The sequence below is a fragment of the Salvelinus alpinus genome, chromosome 30 (genome assembly GCF_045679555.1).
Source record: "Salvelinus alpinus chromosome 30, SLU_Salpinus.1, whole genome shotgun sequence".
NCBI classification, from domain to species: domain Eukaryota; kingdom Metazoa; phylum Chordata; class Actinopteri; order Salmoniformes; family Salmonidae; genus Salvelinus; species Salvelinus alpinus.
The window spans coordinates 46,250,646-46,270,404 of NC_092115.1; the positions used below are offsets into that span (position 1 = coordinate 46,250,646).

General features: G+C 42.9%; 1 protein-coding gene across 1 annotated transcript; it reads left to right on the top strand.

Annotated features, from left to right (window-relative positions):
* Positions 1–13,855: 13,855 nt before the first annotated feature.
* On the top strand, positions 13,856–19,081 carry LOC139560237 (protein shisa-like-2A). Its single transcript, XM_071376824.1, has 3 exons — positions 13,856–14,037; positions 18,195–18,336; positions 18,911–19,081. The coding sequence occupies exons 1-3, from the start codon at positions 13,856–13,858 to the stop codon at positions 19,079–19,081; spliced, it is 495 nt and encodes a 164-aa protein (XP_071232925.1).
* Positions 19,082–19,759: the final 678 nt, after the last annotated feature.

Below are 19,759 nucleotides of genomic sequence, written 5' to 3' on the forward strand. Positions count from 1 at the left end.
TCAACTGTCGTATCCCATCAGAACGCAAAATATAAGCTTGCTTTACAACTGTATCACTGTAACACTGTATATCCTCAAACTATGGATGGTCAGTACTTGCATCCATAGCTGTCTATGAATTTGAGAGTGGTTGCATTTCTCCAGCACTGTCCCTCCGCTGTTTACCAAAACAGAGTCGGGGTGGTGCCTTTGTTGTTATTTTAACAGCAGATTGCCCCTTTTATACAGCCCAGGAAATAAAATAACCTAGGAGCATTTAGCCCCATGAGGGGAAAATGGCATTTCGTATTATCTTAACATTTTAACAAGCTTTGGGATTATATTATAGTAATGGTAATCCTACATACAGCTGTGTGCTCAGGATTCCCAGATTGGGGCGTATGATGACACACACACACACGAATGCCTGTGTGCACCTACAGAACGCTTACAAAAGCACAGATCAAGCAAGCAGACACACACACACTAGCACAGGCACACACACACACACACACACACACACACGCACGCCATACTGTACACTTAGAAAAAACAGTTATTTGGAATTCTAAATAGAACCTTTTGGTTATTTGGACGAGATTGAAGAACACATTACTAATAAAGGTTCTATATACAGTACCAGTCAAAAGTTTGGTCACACCTAGTCTTTCAAGGGTTTTTCTTTAATGTTACTATTTTCTACATTATAGAATTTTTTATTAATTTTTTTTATTTCACCTTTATTTAACCAGGTAGGCTAGTTGAGAACAAGTTCTCATTTGCAACTGCGACCTGGCCAAGATAAAGCATAGCAGTGTGAACAGACAACACAGAGTTACACATGGAGTAAACAATAAACAAGTCAATAACATGGTAGAAAAAAAGAGAATCTATATACAATGTGTGCAAAAGGCATGAGGTAGGCAATAAATCGAATAATTACAATTTAGCAGATTAACACTGGAGTGATAAATCATCAGATGATCATGTGCAAGAAGAGATACTGGTGTGCAAAAGAGCAGAAAAGTAAATAAATAAAAGCAGTATGGGGGATGAGGTAGGTAAATTGGGTGGGTAGTTTACAGATGGACTATGTACAGCTGCAGCGATCGGTTAGCTGCTCGGATAGCAGATTTTTAAAGTTGTTGAGGGAGATAAAAGTCTCCAACTTCAGAGATTTTTGCAATTCGTTCCAGTCGCAGGCAGCAGAGAACTGGAAGGAAAGGCGTCCAAATGAGGTTTTAGCTTTAGGGATGATCAGTGAGATACACCTGCTGGAGCGCGTGCTGCGCAGTGATGAGTGATGAGGGGTGGTCGTTTGACCGCGGACCCGTGGCGGATACAGGCAATGAGGCAGTGATCGCTGAGATCTTGATTGAAGACAGCAGAGGTGTATTTGGAGGGCAGGTTGGTCAGGATAATGTCTATTAGGGTGCCCATGTTTACGGATTTAGGGTTGTACCTGGTGGGTTCCTTGATGATTTGTGTGAGATTGAGGGCATCAAGCTTGGATTGTAGGACTGCCGGGGTGTTAAGCATAACCCAGTTTAGGTCACCTAACAGAACAAACTCTGAAGCTAGATGGGGAGCGATCAATTCACAGATGGTGTCCAGGGCACAGCTGGGAGCTGAGGGGGGTCGGTAGCAGGCGGCAACAGTGAGAGACTTATTTCTGGAGAGATTAATTTTTAAAATTAGAAGTTCGAACTGTTTGGGCATAGACCTGGAAAGTATGACAGAACTTTGCAGGCTATCTCTGCAGTAGATTGCAACTCCTCCCCCTTTGGCAGTTCTATCTTGACGGAAAGTGTTATAGTTGGGTATGGAAATCTCAGAATTTTTGGTGGCCTTCCTAAGCCAGGATTCGGACACGGCAAGGACATCAGGATTGGCAGAGTGTGCTAAAGCGGTGAGTAAGGCAAACTTAGGGAGGAGGCTTCTGATGTTGACATGCATGAGGCCAAGGCTTTTTCGATCGCAGAAGTCAACAAATGAGGGTGACTGGGGACATGCAGGGCCTGGGTTTACCTCCACATCACCCGAGGAACAGAGGAGTAGTAGGATGAGGGTGCGGCTAAAGGCTATCAAAACTGGTCGCCTAGAGCGTTGGGGACAAAGAATAAAAGGAGCAGATTTATGGGCGTGGTAGAATAGATTCTGGGCATAATGTGCAGACAGGGGTATGGAGGGGCGCGGGTACAGCGGAGGCAAGCCCAGGCACTGGGTGATGATAAGAGAGGTTGTATCTCTGGACATGCTGGTCTCAATGGGTGAGGTCACCGCATGTGTGGGGGGTGGGACAAAGGGGGTATCAGAGGTACGGAGAGTGGAACTACAGGGTCCATTGCAAACCAAAACAATGATAATGAAAACTAGCCTGAACAACAGTATGCAAGGCATATTGATATTTGAGAGAGACATACAATAAGGCATAAAGTGATTGCAGGTCTTGATTGGGAGAGCTAGCTAAAACAACAGGTAAGATAACAGCAGCAATAACAGGGTGCTAGTCTAACACAGCAACAACAGGTAAAAATGGCGACGACTAGGCAGAGAGGGTCGGATTAACTACACACAGATCCTGAGTTAAAGCACAGAGCCGACAGATAAAACACAAATAATAACAGTGAAGACATCAAAACTATGAAATAACTCATAGTAGCCACCCTTTGCCTTGATGACAGCCTTGTACACTCTTGGCGTTCTCTCAACCAGCATCACCTGGAATGCTTTTCCAACAGTCTTGAAGGAGTTCCCACATATGGTGAGCACTTGTTGGCTGCTTTTCCTTAGCTTTTCCTACAACTCATCCCAAGCCATCTCAATTGGGTTGAGGTTGGGTGATTGTGGAGGCCAGGTCATCTGATGCAGCAATTCATCAGTTTTAGCTGTTTTGCATTGACATATATATCAATATTAATGATGCTGCTGCATGACTCTTTATGGCAGGGGGAGATCGAATTCTTTTTTGATTCAAATAAATGAAGCCAAAGTCAAATGATAAACTATAGGCTAGATAAATAAAGTTGTATTAGAATTTGAGTACCGTTTGTAAGATAGTTCGCTCAGGAAAAAGCCAGGCTACTTTAATTTGCCGTTTTACAAGCTAGCCAGCTAACTCTTTTAAATAAACTTAATTTGTATTATGGCATATGGAGCTACAGACCAAGCCTGACATTGCCAATTAGCTAATTATTACTTTAATTTCAGTGTTTCAGTGTGGAGTCAGATGAGGGAACTATTAGGTTTCATGAAGCCATTAGACTGTTGCTGACCCCTGTTGAATGTATGTAATGGGCAGTGAGCTGACAGAGCATGTATGTATCTAAATTAGTCATAATAAATTATGTATAATAACTCTGGGTGATTCAATAGGCTCGTTAATCATTACATGACTTTTAACACACTATCTATGTTTTGCTCAGTCTGGAAGTAACCAACTATCAGAGGCAAAGGATCTCTCTTTTGGCTGCTGCTGACAACAGCTACATGTAAGTTGTTCTTCTACATCATAATAAGTATATGTTTGCAGAGCATTTTGTATTCATTTTAGCAGATTTACAAATGCTTATTTCTCATTTCTCATGTTAGTGCTCATTTTTTAATCTCCTCAGGAACCAGCCAGGCAACAACCCGTACTGTAGCTGACTGTTCCATAAAGAAGTTAGAGTTGGTACCAAGATTGGCGTGGTCCATTATTTAAACAGAGATGCCTCCCTGGCCCCCAGTGCATATTTCCAAACTATGTTTGCATATAATGACAATACTATTTCAAAACTATGCTGGTATTATTTTGTCCATTACTTGTTTATTCTATTATATTCTTTGCTAAAAATAATTATTCATTAGTAGTAGCCATATTTCATAAATGTCACCATACAGGGTTCTATATGGAACCAATTTTGGTTCCGTGAAGAAGAACCCTTGGTGTTCTGAACAAAGAACCCTATTAAAGGGTTCTATATCAAACTTTTAGGGGTTCCATATATGAAGCAAGCGACAGAACACTTTTTGTTCTATATGGAAACTTTTTTCTACGAGTGTAATGCTCTCTGCTCACAGCAAGGCCTACTCACGCTAACTAAACTAAACAGAGATAACATTATAACATACCAAAATCATAATCCTGATTGAGTCCCACAGCTCCCGAAGCTCTGTTTAATCATCTCTCGTCTGTGGTACTCTCTGCTATTGTATCTACTCTGTTGGTTGGGGATCTCTGTATGTGACACACAGAGGTCATCTAGTTGAAATGCTACACAGTGAGGGGGGGAAGAGAGGGGGGGGGGGGGGTAAATTACAGGCACTCAGTCCTTATCTTCAATTGGTCAACAGTGTGGCCCCATAATGTTTGTTTGTTTATAAAAAAAAATCTAAAAGAGAGAAGTAAATGTTGTTTTTGTGGTGTTTGTTTTGTTGAAGCCGTGATTGTGAAGGTAAATTGTTCTGCAACCATATATTTATGGTGATGTAGGTGGATTTTAGCGGAATACCATAACATGGTGCCACACTTGTACTGCCAGGAAACAGAACATTTATGGTAAAAACGGAGAAGTTAAATACGGAGAAGTTATGCAGTACTCACCATTGAGTTTAGGCCTAATGAATATTGGCCCTTGGAATATGTGAGAGAGGTAGTCAGACAGAGAGGCAGAAAGAACATCTATAATGAAGAAAAATGTAAATGCAACATGCAACAATTTCAAGAATGTACTGAGTTACAGTTCATATAAGGAAATCAGTCAATTGAAATAAATTCATTATGCCCTAATCTCTGGATTTCACATGACTGGGCAGGGGCGGAGCCATTGGTGGGCCTAGGAGGGTATAGGCCCACCCACTGGGGAGCCAGGCCCAGCCAATTAGAATGAGTTTTTCCCCACAAAAGGGCTTTATTACAGACAGATATACTACTCAGTTTCATCAGCTGTCCAGGTGACTGGTCTCAGACAATCCCGCGGGTGAAGAAGCCGGATATGGAAGTCCTGGGCTGGCGTGGTTACACTTGGTCTGCGGTTTTTAGTATGGTTGGACAGCTTATGGTAGATAAATTAACATTAAATTCTCTGACAACAGCTCTGGTGGGCATTCCTGCAGACAGCATGTCAATTGCACACTCCCTCAAAACTTGAGATGTCTGTGGCATTGCGTTGTGTGAAAAAACGGCATATTTTAGTGGCCTTTTATATTCCCCAGCACAAGGTGGACCTGTGTAATGATCATTCTGTTTAATCAGCTTCTTGATATGCCACACCTGTCAGAAGGATGGATGCTCACTAACAGAGATGTAAACAAATATAGTATACACTTTGTGATTATGGGGTGTTGTGTGTAGATTGATGAGGAAAAAAACGAATTTAACCAATTTTAGAATAAGGCTGTAAAGTAACAAAATGTGTAAAAAGTCAAGGTGTCTGAGTACTATCCGAATGCACTGTATATCTAGGAGATATAAGAAAGCTCACAAAATATTTTTGTTTTTTGGACTCATGGTTTTACCGAAATATTTTTGTTTTTTGGACCCTGGTTTTACCGAAATCCTGGTTGGAGGATTTCTTATGATGTATTCTTTGACTGTCTTTTTTGCCGTTTATGAATGTGTTATTCAATGGGCTATATGGGCTAAGGCCAAATTCAATATGTTATCAAATCATTTTTTAATATAATTTTCTAAATTCTAAATCAAATAGCCAAATGATCCGTGGCATGCCAATATGAAAACAATTCTATATGTTATCTCACTAGAGGGATAGGAGTATTGGGGTTATGATTAGGGAAAATAGGATTTTTAATGGTCATATTTATTGGAGGAAACACCATTCAGCTGACAACCGAAGTCAGCCTGCAGGCGCCCGGCCCGCCACAAGACTTGCTAGAGCACAATGAGACAAGTGAAGCCCCCCCCAGCCAAAGCCTCCCCTAACCCAGACAATGCTGGGCCAATTGTGCACCACCCTATGCATCTTCCAGTCACGGCTGGTTGTGACACAGCCTGGAATCGAACCCAGGTCTGTAGTGTCGCCTCAAGCACTGCAATGCAGTGCCTAAGACCGCTGCGCCACTCATGAGGCACATGGGCAAACATTTTTATGCTCCAAAAAGTTCAGAAATTTGATGAAAACAAAGCTGTGCCCACGCTTGTGTGTGCGTGAGAGCATGATGAACATGCCTTCTCCACCACATCCCCCAACCAACATTCCCTACACCAATGGACAAATAATCCCTTTCTTTTGCCAATTTTGTCCTGTATAAGGATTGGACTCAGGAGATAATCTGGGATTAAAATGACCATTGAGGGCTGGTCTATCTGTCCCTCATTCATTTACAATATCTGACCAACATGTTCAACATCCACTGGTCATGTCCTTTGAGTCCAAACACATACCAGTACAGATCCTCACATACTTGGAATTTTTCAAACTAATTCACTATTTACCAGAGCTAGCATGCTAAACAATGCGTTATGAATGACTGCTGTTTCTCAGAGTTGAGGAATAAGATTATAGCCTATTCCCAGTCTGTCATACACTGAGTGTACAAAACATTAGCAATTAGGCCAAACTGAGCAATCAGGGAGAAGGGCCTTGGTCAAGACCCCATTGGTCACTCTGACAGAGCTCCAGAGTTCCTCTGTGGAGATGGGATAACCTTCCAGAAGGACAACCATCTCTGCAGCACTCCACCAACCTGGTCTTTATGGTAGAGTGGCCAGACAGAAGCCACTCCTCAGTAAAAGGCACATGACAGCCCGCTTGGAGTTTGCCAAAAGGTACCTAAAGGACTCTCAGACAATGAGAAACAAGATTCTCTGGTCTGATGAAACTAAGATTCAACTCTTTGTCCTGAAAGCCAAGCGTCACGTGTGGAGGATACCTGGCACCATCCCTACGGTGAAACATGGTGGTGGCAGCATCATGCTGTGGGGATGTTTTTCAGCAGCAGGGACTGGGAGAATGGTCAGGATAGAGGGAGAGATTAATGGAGGGACCTCAGACTGGGGCAAAGGTTCACCTTCCAACAGGACAACGACCCTAAGCACACAGCTAAGTCAACGCAGGAGTGGCTTTGGCATACGTTTCTGAATGTCCTTGAGTGACCCAGACAGAGCCCGGACTTGAACCCAATCGAACATCTCTGGAGAGACCTGAAAATAGCTGTGCAGCGACGCTCCCCATCCAACCTGACAGAGCTTGAGATTATCTGTAAAGAAGAGTTGGAGAAACTCCCCAAATACAGGTGTGCCAAGCTAGTAGCGTCATACCCAATAAGACCCGAGGGTGAAATTGCTGCCAAAGGTGCTTCAACAAAGTACTGGGTCTGACTACTTATGTAAATGTTATGTCAGAGCAAGGAAGAGAGGGGGGAGAGAGAATGGGAGGGGTATGACGAGAGAGGAGAAAATTAGAGATGAGATGATGAATGAATACTGGCCTTGGGGATCTCACCCACCTCTTATGAACAGCTCCCCATCCTCCTCCTCCTTTCACTCCTCCTTCCTCCTCCTCCCTGTGCGTGTGTGTGTCATGCTTTTCAGGTCATGAAAACTGCATGTGAGATGGCCTATAAAAGTCTCTTCTAAACAGTTGATGTTGAGATGTGTTTGTTACTTGAACTCCGCGAAGCATTTATTTGGGCTGCAATTTCTGAGGCTGGTAACTCTAATGAACTTATCCTCTGCAGCAGAGGTAACTCTGGGTCTTCCATTCCTGTGGCGGTCCTCATGAGAGACAGTTTCATCATAGCGCTTGATGGTTTTTGCGACTGCACTTCAAAGTTCTTGAAATGTACCGTATTGACTGACCTTCATGTCTTAAAGTATTGATGGACTGTCGTTTCTCTTTGTTTATTTGAGCTGTTCTTGCCATAATATGGACTTGGTCTTTTACCAAATAGGGCTATCTTCTGTATACCCCCCTACCTTGTCACAACACAACTGATTGGCTCAAACGCATTATGAAGGAAAGAAAATCCACAAATTAACTTTTAAGAAGGCACAGCTGTTAATTGTAATGCATTCCAGGTGACTAGCTCATGAAGCTAGTTGAGAGAATGCCTAGAGTGTACAAAGCTGTCATCAAGGCAAAGGGTGGCTATTTGAAGAATCTCACATATAAAATATTGATTTGTTTAATGCTTTTTTGTTTACTACATGATTCCATATGTGTTATTTCAAAGTTTTGATATCTTCATTATTCTGCTACAATGTAGAATATAGTAAAAATAAAGAAAAACCCTTGAATGAGTAGGTGTTCTAAAACTTTTGACTGGTAGTGTATTTCCCACCGTAAAGCATGGAGGAGGAGGTGTTTATGGTATGGGGGTGCTTTGCTGGTGACACTGTCTTTGATTTAATTTAGAATTCAAGGCACACTTAACCAGAATGGCTACCACAGCATTCTGCAGCGATACGCCACCCCATCTGGTTTGGGCTTAGTGAGACTATCATTTGTTTTTCAACAGGACAATGACCTAACACACCTCCAGGCTGTGTAAGGGCTATTTTACCAAGAAGGAGAGTGATGGAGTACTGCATCAGATGACCTGGCCTACACAATCCCCTGACCTCAACCAAATTGAGATGGTTTGGGATGAGTCGAACTGCAGAGTGAAGGAAAAGCAAGCAACAAGTGCTCAGCATATGTGGGAACTTCTTCAAGACTGTTGGAAAAGCATTCCAGGTGAAGCTCGTTGAGATAATGCCAAGTGTGCAAAGCTGTCATCAAGGCAAAGGGTGGCTATTTGAAAAATCTCAAATCTCAAATATATTTTTGATTTGTTTAACACTGTTTTGGTTACTACATGATTCCATATGTGTTATTTCATAATGTTGATGTCTTCACTATTATTCTACAATGTAGAAAATAGTACAAATAAAGAAAAACCCTTGAATGAGTAGGTGTTCTGAAACTTTTAACCGGTAGTGTACATATTGACGCCGTCCTTTGTGGATATCTGAATTCTCAGTAGGTATAGGACCAAAACGGTAATCCTTGGTAGAAGATGCTAACATAAACCAGGTAAAGTGTGGTATACCTCAAGGCAGCAGCCTTGGCCCTCTACTGTTCTCTATTTTGACTAATGTCCTACCACTAGCCTTGAATAAAGTCTGTTTGTCTATGTACACTGATGACTCAACATTATACTACCACAGAAAGTTAAATCACTGCAACCCTTAACAAAAAGCTGCAGTCAGTTTTAGAATGGGTGGCTAATAATAAGCTATTCCTAAATATACTGAACAAAAATATAAACGCAACATGTAAAGTGTTGGTCCCATGTTTCATGAACTGAAATGAAAGATGAATATGTGGTTTAACATTTGATTTGTTACATGGAATAATGAATCGAAAAAATTATGGTAATCTGTTTTTTATCCCCAATAAGAAAGTACTAGCCATAGAGCTGCCAACTTGTAGTTCTAAAAACCGGTTCGTTCAGCCTTTCCAATGGGAAAATCTATGTGGAAAGAAAGGGGTTTTGGGATAAACAACAAAAATAAGGTCTGAGGTTAACACAGGCTTAGGAGATTGTATCCTTTTTGTTCTGTGAGAATATCAGTCAGTTAACATGACCTTTATGAATTATGAAGCCTTTTTTTACATAGTGCCCTTAAAAAGTATTTATTGTCAGGCGTGTGCGTACTTGTGGTGAAGTCAGGTGCAGGAGAGCAGAGAATTGTTAACAGGCGCACACTTTATTTCGGCAGGAGAAAGATTACAGACGGACGCAGCTGCGTCAAAAACCTCCAGCCAACAAGGCAAAGTGTAAAGCGCGCAAAAACAGTCACAAAACATGAATTTTAAACAATTCAAACAAGCCTCATGAAATAACACGGAAATAACGAACGCCAGCCTGGCGCGTTACAAAAAACACGTAACACACAAACAATATCACACAAAGACATGAGGGGGAACAGAGGAATAAATACATGCAGTGTAATTGGGGAATGAAAGCCAGGTGTGCAAAACAAGACAATACAAATGGATAAATGAAAAATGGAGCGGCGATGGCTAGAAAGCCGGTGACGTCGACCGCCGGACACCGCCCGAACAAGGAGAGGAGCCGACTTCGGCGGAAGTCGTGACATTTATGCCCTTGACTTGACAGCATCTCTACTTCCTAAGGCGGCTGAAGAAATTCGGCATGCCGCTCCGGGTCCTCTCCAAATACTACCGCTGCACCGTTGAGAGCGTCCTGACCGGAGGCATCACGGCCTGGTACGGGAATTTATCCGTCCATGACCGCAAGGCCCTCCAGCGGGTGGTGAAGATGGCCCAGTACATCATTGGGACCGTGCTTCCACCCATCCAGGACATCTAATCGAAACCGTGCCTAAAAAGGCACGCAGCCTCATCAAGGAACCCCACACACCCCAGCCACGAGCTGTTCTCTCACTTACCATCGGGCAGACGGTATCGAAGCATGAGGTCTGATATCAACAGGCTCAGAGACTTTCTATCTACAAGCCATCAGATTGCTGAACACTTGAACTGGACTGACCACCTGCTCTGATTACCGCACCTTATCAAATCAAATCAAATGTTATTGGTCACATACACGTGTCTAGCAGATGTAATTGCAGGTGAAGTGAAATGCTTGTGTTTCTAGCTCTGTCAGGGCAGTAATATCTAACAAGTAATGTCTAACAATGCTCTCAATTGTGCATCTGTAAAAGTTTGTGAGGATTTTAGGTGCCAAGCCAAATTTCTTCAGCCACCTGGGGTTGAAGAGGCGCTGTTGCACCTTCTTCACCACACTTTCTGTGTGGGTAGACCATTTCAGTTTGTCAGTGATGTGTACGCTGAGGAACTTGAAGCTTTCCACCTTCTCCACTGCGGTCCCGTCATTGTGGATAGTGGGGTGCTCCCTCCGTTGTTTCCTGAAGTCCACGAGATTCTCCTTTGTTTTGTTGACGTTGAGTGAAAGGTTATTTTCCTGGCACCACACTCACAGAACCCTCACCTGCTCCCTGTAAGCTGTCTCGTCATTGTTGGTAATCAAGCCTACTACAGTTGTGTCATCTGCAAACTTGATGATTGAGTTGGAGGCGTGCTTGGCCACGCAGTCATGGGTGAATAGGGAGTACAGGAGGGGGCTAGGCACGCACCCTTGTGGTGCCCCAGTGTTGAGGGTCAGCAAAGTGGAGGTGTTGTTTCCTACATTCACCACCTGTGGGCGGCCTGTCAGGAAGTCCAGGACCCAGTTGCACAGGGCGGGGTTCAGACCGAGGGCCTCGAGCTTAATGATGAGCTTGGAGGGTACTATGGTGTTGAATGCTGAACTATAGTCAATGAACAGCATTCTTACGTAGGTATTCCTCTTGTCCAGATGGGATAGGGCAGTGTGCAGTGTGATGGTAATTGCATCGTCTGTGGATCTATTGAGGCGGTACACAAATTGAAGTGAGTCTAGGATGACAGGTAAGGTAAAAGTGATATGATACTTGACAAGTCTCTCAAAGCACTTCATAATGATAGAAGTGAGTGCTATGGCGATAGTCATTTAGTTAAGTTACCTTGGCTTTCTTAGGTACAGGAACAATGGTGGCCATCTTGAAGCATGCATACTGGGAAAGGGAAAGATTGAATATGTCCGTAAACACACCAGCCAGCTGGTCTGCGCAATGCTCTGAGGACGCGGCTAGGGATGCCGTCTGGGCCAGCAGCCTTGCGAGGGTTAACACGCTTAAATGTCTTGCTCACATCGGCCACTGAGAAGGAGAGCCCACAGTCGTTGGTTGCAGGCCATGCCGGTGGCACTGTGTTATCCTCAAAGCGTGTAAAGAAGGTGTTTATCTTGTCCGGAAAGCAAGACGTTGGTGTCCGCTACGTGGCTGGTTTTCCTTTTGCTGTCCGTGATTGTCTGTAGACCCTACCCACATACGTCTCGTGTCTGAGCCGTTGAATTGCGACTCTACTTTGTCTCTATACTGACGCTTTGCTTGTTTGATTGCCTTGCGGAGGGAATAGCTACACTGTTTGTATTCCACGGCTAAGGGCTGTTCTTGTAGTTGGATGGAAATGATCCAACCATTATGTAGAAATGATGTTGAATATAATAATAAACAACATTAATCAATATCTCCAATATTAGGTGAATAAATGTCTCTAGAGGATCTAGTCAAGGTAGCGAGGCTTGCGTCAGCACTAGGTATGACTATAATGAACATGTGTCTAACTTGCACTGTTCTGCAATTATTAAGAGACTAGAAACAAATAGGTAGTCCTGGCGACTAATGTTCTAGAATGAATCTATCGAGGCAGCAGATCAGGGATGTCAAGGTGGGACCAAAGCATATGCTATGTGTATAGTGTATGTAACAACTACCAATAGACCTACTCAATTATAAGTGTATATTCAATCAAAGAATTACATTGTAAAACAAGGAATGCATTAACCTCAATTAAAATAATAGAATGGATTAGTCATGAAAGAAAGTCTCAAACAACTACAGTGTACATGAAATACATGATGTGTTACAGACTACTCAGAGTAAATAACTATCACCAATACACGAATAAAGGACCATGGATAATGATTGCTTGAAAATGGCCTTGACTCTTCAGTCTGCAGGTCAACAAATGCTATACAAAACCATAAATCTATACATGAATAGAAAGGAAATTCTGATGAGAAAGAGGCTGTATCCCACAGCAGTCTGCAGGGGCGGACTGGCCATCTGGAAAATGCCATTTTTAACCTAGTGGGCCTGTCTAACTTGGGGGTTTTGTGCAAAATGACAATTATCTGGCTAATAATGGGGCCCTTGAGGACAGAAATGGTCCGGTTTGTGGTCCCAGTCGTCCCCTGACAGTACATGTTACTTTCAGATTAGTCGTCAGACTTTACTCAAGAGATTGAGGCCAATATTTTGACCTGTGAGACTTTCATCTGATTCCGTTCTGAGGTCTAGCTACCAGAGGCATACACTCAGTAAACAAAACATTAAGGACACCTGCTCTTTCCATGACATAAACTGCCCAGGTGAACTCCATATTAGGAGGGTGTTCCGAAAGTTTGGTCTACTCAGTGTATATTTACATACAGTAGCTCTGAGGTCTACAGTACCATTTAGTTGGCCTGATCATCACCAGAGTCCATGACGCTAGGGACACCAATGGAAATTAAGTCTCTGACTTTGTGTTATTTACTGTGTTTTAGTTTGTTTTTACTGACAAATAAAATCTATCTATCAAGCAGAGTGCTAATCTCAGCTGGTCAGTGAGGTGTGATGAATGACTAAACGACAATCAGCCACAGAGCAGCAGCCAGGAAAAAATATGCTGGTTTAACTCGGTATTGGATCTTTACATCAAATGTGTAGGCCTTCTAGTATCTTCACGTCAGTAATGGTCGTCCAGTCTTTTGGTTGAGAGACAGACTGTTGGCTGATACATATAGCTAAAAGCTATATTGGCCGGAACGAACTGACAGTAGCCACGGTGTGGTGTTGCGCTAAGAGGTGTGTAACGTATCGACTATAAGAATGCGCCGGTGAGCGCTTTTCTGTTTTATCAACACTTCAGCAGACAGACAGCTCCACAAAGGAGACTGGTCTTGAGAAAGGCTTGTAACAACAAAGGAAGATCTGGATTAGATAGAGTTCACTCAGAAATATTGTTTGTGTATTCTGCTACGTTTTTTCTTAATTAAGTGATGGAGAGAGAAAGATGGAGGTGGGACTCTAGAATTCTATATGGCAGGACGAAATGCGAAGTTTTATCCCATTTCACTGGCATGCTCGAACTAAATGCATTACACTTTTCAGCAGAGCAAGGGACACTTATGTGGACGGCATTGGAATGAAACCCTTGCATTAACATCTAAGGAAATGATCTCACGGTCTTTTCTCCCGGAGAGTGTATTTTCTACCAGCATGAGTGCAGAGTGCACGAGCTACTACAGCGCAGATAATGTGTTTGTGAATGGTTCTTCTTGTCCTAAAGCGGGGGGCGATACGCGCGCGGCGTTCTGCTGTGGATTTAACGATATCAAGTATTGCTGTAATGATCCCAACAGCTTTTTCCCTCACGAGTATGGATACATGTGGTGGCTCAGGTATGTAAGGGATCTTTACAACGCCTCTGATGGTGGGCTTTGCCCCTATCTTTTTGGATTCTCAAGAAACGACAACATGAGTGTAAACTATGGTATTACATTTTTTTCCAACTGCTTACACACGTTTTCAAAACTGTCTCCTTTTTTCAAAACTCTACACACAATTCCCAAAACTGCACACACAAAATGCAAAATGCCTCACGTCTCCTTCAAAATGGAACACTGCATTCAAAATGCCATAAACACATGTCAGAATGAAGCATTTGCATCAAATGGCAAAACACTGCTTTCATAATAGTACATTTTTGGATATACCATGTAAACACTGTTGTTCTAAATCTAAAGCTCTTTGGTCTTTCATAGGCTTATATCTACATTTCAATACAATGTTCTACAGTGAAAGTAATCTGCTGAGAGGGGTAACAAGTACACTGTAAACACCAATGCAATGTAGAAACAGAAAATATTTATTAGGCCAAACATTACTGTTGTATACAGTATCATACAACAAAACCATAAACATATGTAAACCAAAAGTATATTCTTTAGAATACAGTAAAGAACACAATTGTGTGTGTGGGGTCCCGGGGGGGTAGTCCAGGAATTGGTAGGGGGGGGGGGGGGCAGTCACCAGTGCTAAGCTATGCTTCATCTCTTCTCCGGCCTGGGTCTGGCCACAATACTTCGTCTACATCACAAGATACGTTTTCTCTTGCCAAACATCGAGGGAAGTATCTCCTAGCGTGGCGAATCCAACCTTGGAGAGAGGCAACCTCTATGTCCCCACATGCGTCCTCCATTGCCTGGAGAAGCGGCATGCTGGCATAGGGTTGGCGATCATACACTTTCCAGCGCCAGGCTGAGAAGAATTCCTCTATGGGATTTAGAAAAGGTAAATATGGGGGTAGGTACAAAACTACAAATTGTGGATGGGTGGCAAACCAGTTTTGGACCAGAACAGCCCGGTGAAAATTAACGTTGTCCCATAAAACCACAAATCTAGCAGGCTCCTGATCTGGATCAGGGACAAGCATTGTGTAAATTGCATCTAGAAAAGTGAGCATATGGCCGGTGTTGTATGGCCAGTGTGGCATTGTGATGGAGGACCCCGTTTTGAGTGATGGCAGCACACATAGTTATATTACCCCCACGCTGTCCAGGGACACTGTCTAGGGACAAAAGCCCTCTGTCCTATTACATTTATTCCGCGGCGCCTGGTTTTGGTGAGGTTGAAGCCAACCAATTACATGGGCATCCAGCTCCAATACTCTCTGTAACAGACAAAAGGATATACAGATGAGTAAATATGGTATGTCTGAAGTACTGGAAGTAGTGTTGCATACATACCTCTACAAAGTCATGTCGCATATTCTTGACTGTCAGAGTTTCTCTCAAATGGCACCTTGTAAAGTTGTTTCATCATCACTCGGTGCCGTTGGAGGATGCGTTGTATGGTCGACAGGCTTACAGCATTGATGTTGTTAAATATGGTGTCATTATTCAAGATATGCTCTCTTATCTCTCAATCCTAATTGCATTGTTGGCCAAAACCATATTTATAATTGCAGTCTCTTGTACATCTGTAAACAAGCGTCCTCGTCCTCCATGATGTCTTTGCCTTTCCACTCTGTACAGAATTCAAACACAGTATGTGTTCAGCATAGGAACTGTAAACAATGTACAAAAAATGTAGTACAGCATGATAACCAACCTCATTCATTCAATGCAGTGCAGTAAATGGATGGCTTAGAGTTACAAATGTTTATGCAATACTATGCAGTCATACGTATTTTACAGTACATTACTGTAATGCTAAAATAGTCATTTAGATAGTTGCATACCTGTTCTCATTTCTGAATGTTCGAATTATGGACGCCACTGTAAATCAACTCAAGTTGGGCTGGACTCTCAATCCAGCCTCTCTCATGGTCAAACCGTGGTTGATCACATGATCAACAAGTGTTGCCCTAATCTCATCAGAGATGGCTCTCCTTCCTTCTCTTCTTCGCCCTCGTCCTCTTCTTCCTCTTCCTCTCCCTCCTACTCCTCTTGCTCTCTGTCCATTGTTGGCATCCATTGTTCAAAACAGGTAATCTGACCTTTGACCTATTTATAGGCCTATACTACAGTAAAGCAGTGATTGGTTAGTGATCAGTTAAGCTATTAGTGTTTGCACATGTGAGGAGTGTGTGACCTGGTGAATAAGTGTAGCATTTTGATTGGTTGTGTTTGGAAAAGGAAAGCAAGTCACTTCCTGTTCGATTTTTGTGTTTTAGGTAGAGAATTGTGTGTAGTGTTTTGAAAAAAGTGTTTTATGCAATTGACAACTGAGTCAAAGGCTGAGAAATAGCTTATGGTTTTGGATATTTGGTGTGTAGTTTTGCACTTTGAGTGAGAGGTTTCAAAAATCGTGTGACATGAAAAGATTTTGTGTGTAAGCAGTAGGAAAAAACGGTAAGAATTCCGTTGTCTTTTGCACATATTTTGGGTCAATCTCAAGAAACTACAAGATGAGAAAGCTTGAGCATTTTTATCCTCCACTCCAATGCGCACACATAATAATATAAGTTTACTGCAGTGGGCTAAGCCAGGGACACACCGAGTGATTGTTAGTCTTAACCAAATCTACCTCACACGCATGTTTATGGGCTTAAAAAATATAGAGTGGAAATGTATTCCATTTTGAGTTTGCATCCCAATATTACACTTTACTTTACATGAAATACAACAAAACTGTTTGACATAAATTTTGTTTCATTATTTTTAAATAAGCTTCATTGTGAAATTATGCAAATATGAATAATGATCCACCTGTCAGGACCCGGTGCGAGAAACAGTCACTAATAATTGGCAGAACCCAGAAGATGAGGCAGACACAGCAGTACTAGAGATGGAGGTTTAATAAAGGAAAAATCTTAAGGCCAAAATTATAAATCCACAAAGTGGTAAGAACAGCAGGGAAAAAACAAACCTCAAAAGACTAATCAAAAAATAAACAAGAACAAAACCAGAGAACCTCTGGAAAATCCAACTAGAGAATATATGTTCACAAAGGCTGGGGCTGGGTGCTAACATACAAACACTGAGCAAGGAACTGAGGAACACACAGGGTTTAAATACTAACAAGGGAATGACTTACAGGTGCAAACAATAATTAGAGCAAGAAAAACAAAAGGTACAAAAAAGGTGCAATGGGGACATCTAGTGACCAAAACCATAATAGTCCTGGCCAAAACCTGACACCACCCATGGTCATTGACTGCAGGAAAAGGCTACTACACTAGAATAAAGGTTATTTTTAGACTACTGATAATAAATGTATAGTATATTCACATTTCAATGGAATTTTGGGTTTGCAGAAGTTTTTGGTGGTCTCTATACATAGGCTACTTATTATATCCCATTCGTATGGAAAGTGATAAATACCTCAATTAAAACGAAATGTGAAAAATTCAATAGAAAAAGTTGAAATCATGGGAAACTGGTTTCCCCCAATAATGGGCGTTGAGATTTCATCATAATATGAATCATCTAATGAGAGAATGACCTTATCAATTTCTGATAAGCAATCTTAACATTCTATTTCATTTCATTTTGGTCTGATTCATACCTCCATAGAAACTCAAGTTTTTCAAGTTTCTTCTATTGAAGTAGCTCTGGTCAAAAGTACTGCACTATAAAAGAGATAGGGTGCCATTTAGGGCACAACCTGTGTTGCTATGATTGTGGCCCCTGGCTGTTTGTTATTCCTGAGATGAGTCTTCCATTGGGATAATGGGATATCTTCTTATAATGGGATAGGTCCTTACAGGAAGGCTGCTGCTCACATATGAATAAGCCTGCATCCGAAATGGCACCCTATTGCCTAGTTAGTGCACTTCTTGTAACCAGAGCCCATAGGGCCAATAGGGTGTCTGTTATGGGTCGTGAATATGGATTAAGGTGGCTGTGTGGCAAATATCTCATAGAAATCCAACAGTACCATTGTCAGGTATAGAGAAAGTGATTTTTTCTCTCCCTGGCTCTCGCTCCCTTTCACTCTTATTTTCCTATTTTCCCTCTCTCCCTTTGATTTCCCGTCTCACAATCACTCTCTCTCTCTCTCTCTATTCCCCACTCCCCTCCTCTCCCTCTCTCCCCCTTCCCTTCCTCCCCAGTGTTGGGGCTCTGATAGGTCTGTCCATAGCAGCGGTGGTCCTACTGGCCTTCCTCATCACCGTATTTGTTCTCTGCTACCTCTTCATCGCCACAAAGCCCAGTCGCCTTGACAATAGCCTGCCGCTACGAGCACCAGGTAACATATCTGGCCAGGGGTGGCGATATTTTGTTATCATAGACTAGCTAGCGACATGTCATTATCATAGACTAGCCAGTGACATACCATGACGATGGGCTAGCTAGCGACATGTCATTATAATAATGAACCTTGAGCTTAGCGAAACGGGCCAGTAACTGAAGGGCTGGCGGTTTGAATCTTCTGGGCTGATGAGAAGAAACTGGTGGCATCTACTACCGTTCTGCCCTTCTTCACCCCTAGCCTAATCTAGGGGTGTATATGTGGTGTCCGAGGGGTTGGGAATTAAAAAAGAATTAAAAAAGAAGACAGCAAGAAGACAAGTGTCTGTCCCACTATGAACAAGTAAAGCTGCTGTGTGTGTGTGTGTGTGTGTGTGTGTGTGTGTGTGTGTGTGTGTGTGTGTGTGTGTGTGTGTGTGTGTGTGTGTGTGTGTGTGTGTGTGTGTGTGTGTGTGTGTGTGTGTGTGTGTGTGTGTGTGTGTGTGTGTGTGTGTGCGTGCGTGCGTGCGTGCGTGCGTGCGTGCGTGCGTGCGTGCGTGCGTGCGTGCGTGCGTGCGTGCGTGCGTGCGTGCTTTTGGACCCCAGTGAGGACCCCAGTCACTCCGGCCCAGCCCATCCCACCGGCCGCCAGGGCTTCAGGATGCACTTCCTCGGCAGGAAGCTGGACTGTGACAACCAGCCACCCAACCCCGAGAGACTGTTCCAGAGGGGCTTCATGGCCACCGTCAATATGGAGGGCCCTTCATAGTGCACTTTTTAGGGAGCTTAGAAGGGCTTGGAGGTTTCGACTCAGATGTAAAAGGGCATGGAAAATCTTATTCAGACGTATTCCACACCCCCCTTCCCCAATACACAAGTAAATATTGGACTGTATTATACTTATGCAAAAATGTTTATTCGATTCCACTGCCATTCACTTTATGTTCATATTATTTTCTTGTATTGTTTTTATTGTTGTTGTATTGTTGAGAAGGGGCCTGCAAGTAAGAGTTTAGTTAGATGATGTTTACCATGCGTATCCCATACATATGACTAATAAAACGACACACAATTAATCTTCTCCTTTCCCCCCTCTGATAACCAGGTGGTGAATCGCATCTCTGCATGTCTGGCAGACATATCAGTGTGGATGACGGATCACCACCTCAAGCTGAACCTCGGCAAGACGGAGCTGCTCTTCCTCCCGGGGAAGGACTGCCCGTTCCATGATCTCGCCATCACGGTTGACAACTCCATTGTGTCCTCCTCCCAGAGTGCTAAGAACCTTGGCGTGATCCTGGACAACACCCTGTCGTTCTCAACTAACATCAAGGCGGTGACCCGTTCCTGTAGGTTCATGCTCTACAACATTCGCAGAGTACGACCCTGCCTCACGCAGGAAGCGGCGCAGGTCCTAATCCAGGCACTTGTCATCTCCCGTCTGGAT

What these genes read in the sequence shown, in the direction of transcription:
- LOC139560237 (XM_071376824.1), top strand. Translation starts at nt 13,856, where the DNA reads ATGAGTGCAGAGTGCACGAGCTACTACAGCGCAGATAATGTGTTTGTG. An exon ending in GGATACATGTGGTGGCTCAG is followed by an intron (nt 14,038 to 18,194) that starts GTATGTAAGGGA and finishes CTTCCTCCCCAG; the next exon opens with TGTTGGGGCTCTGATAGGTC. An exon ending in CGCTACGAGCACCAGGTAAC is followed by an intron (nt 18,337 to 18,910) that starts ATATCTGGCCAG and finishes TGCGTGCTTTTG; the next exon opens with GACCCCAGTGAGGACCCCAG.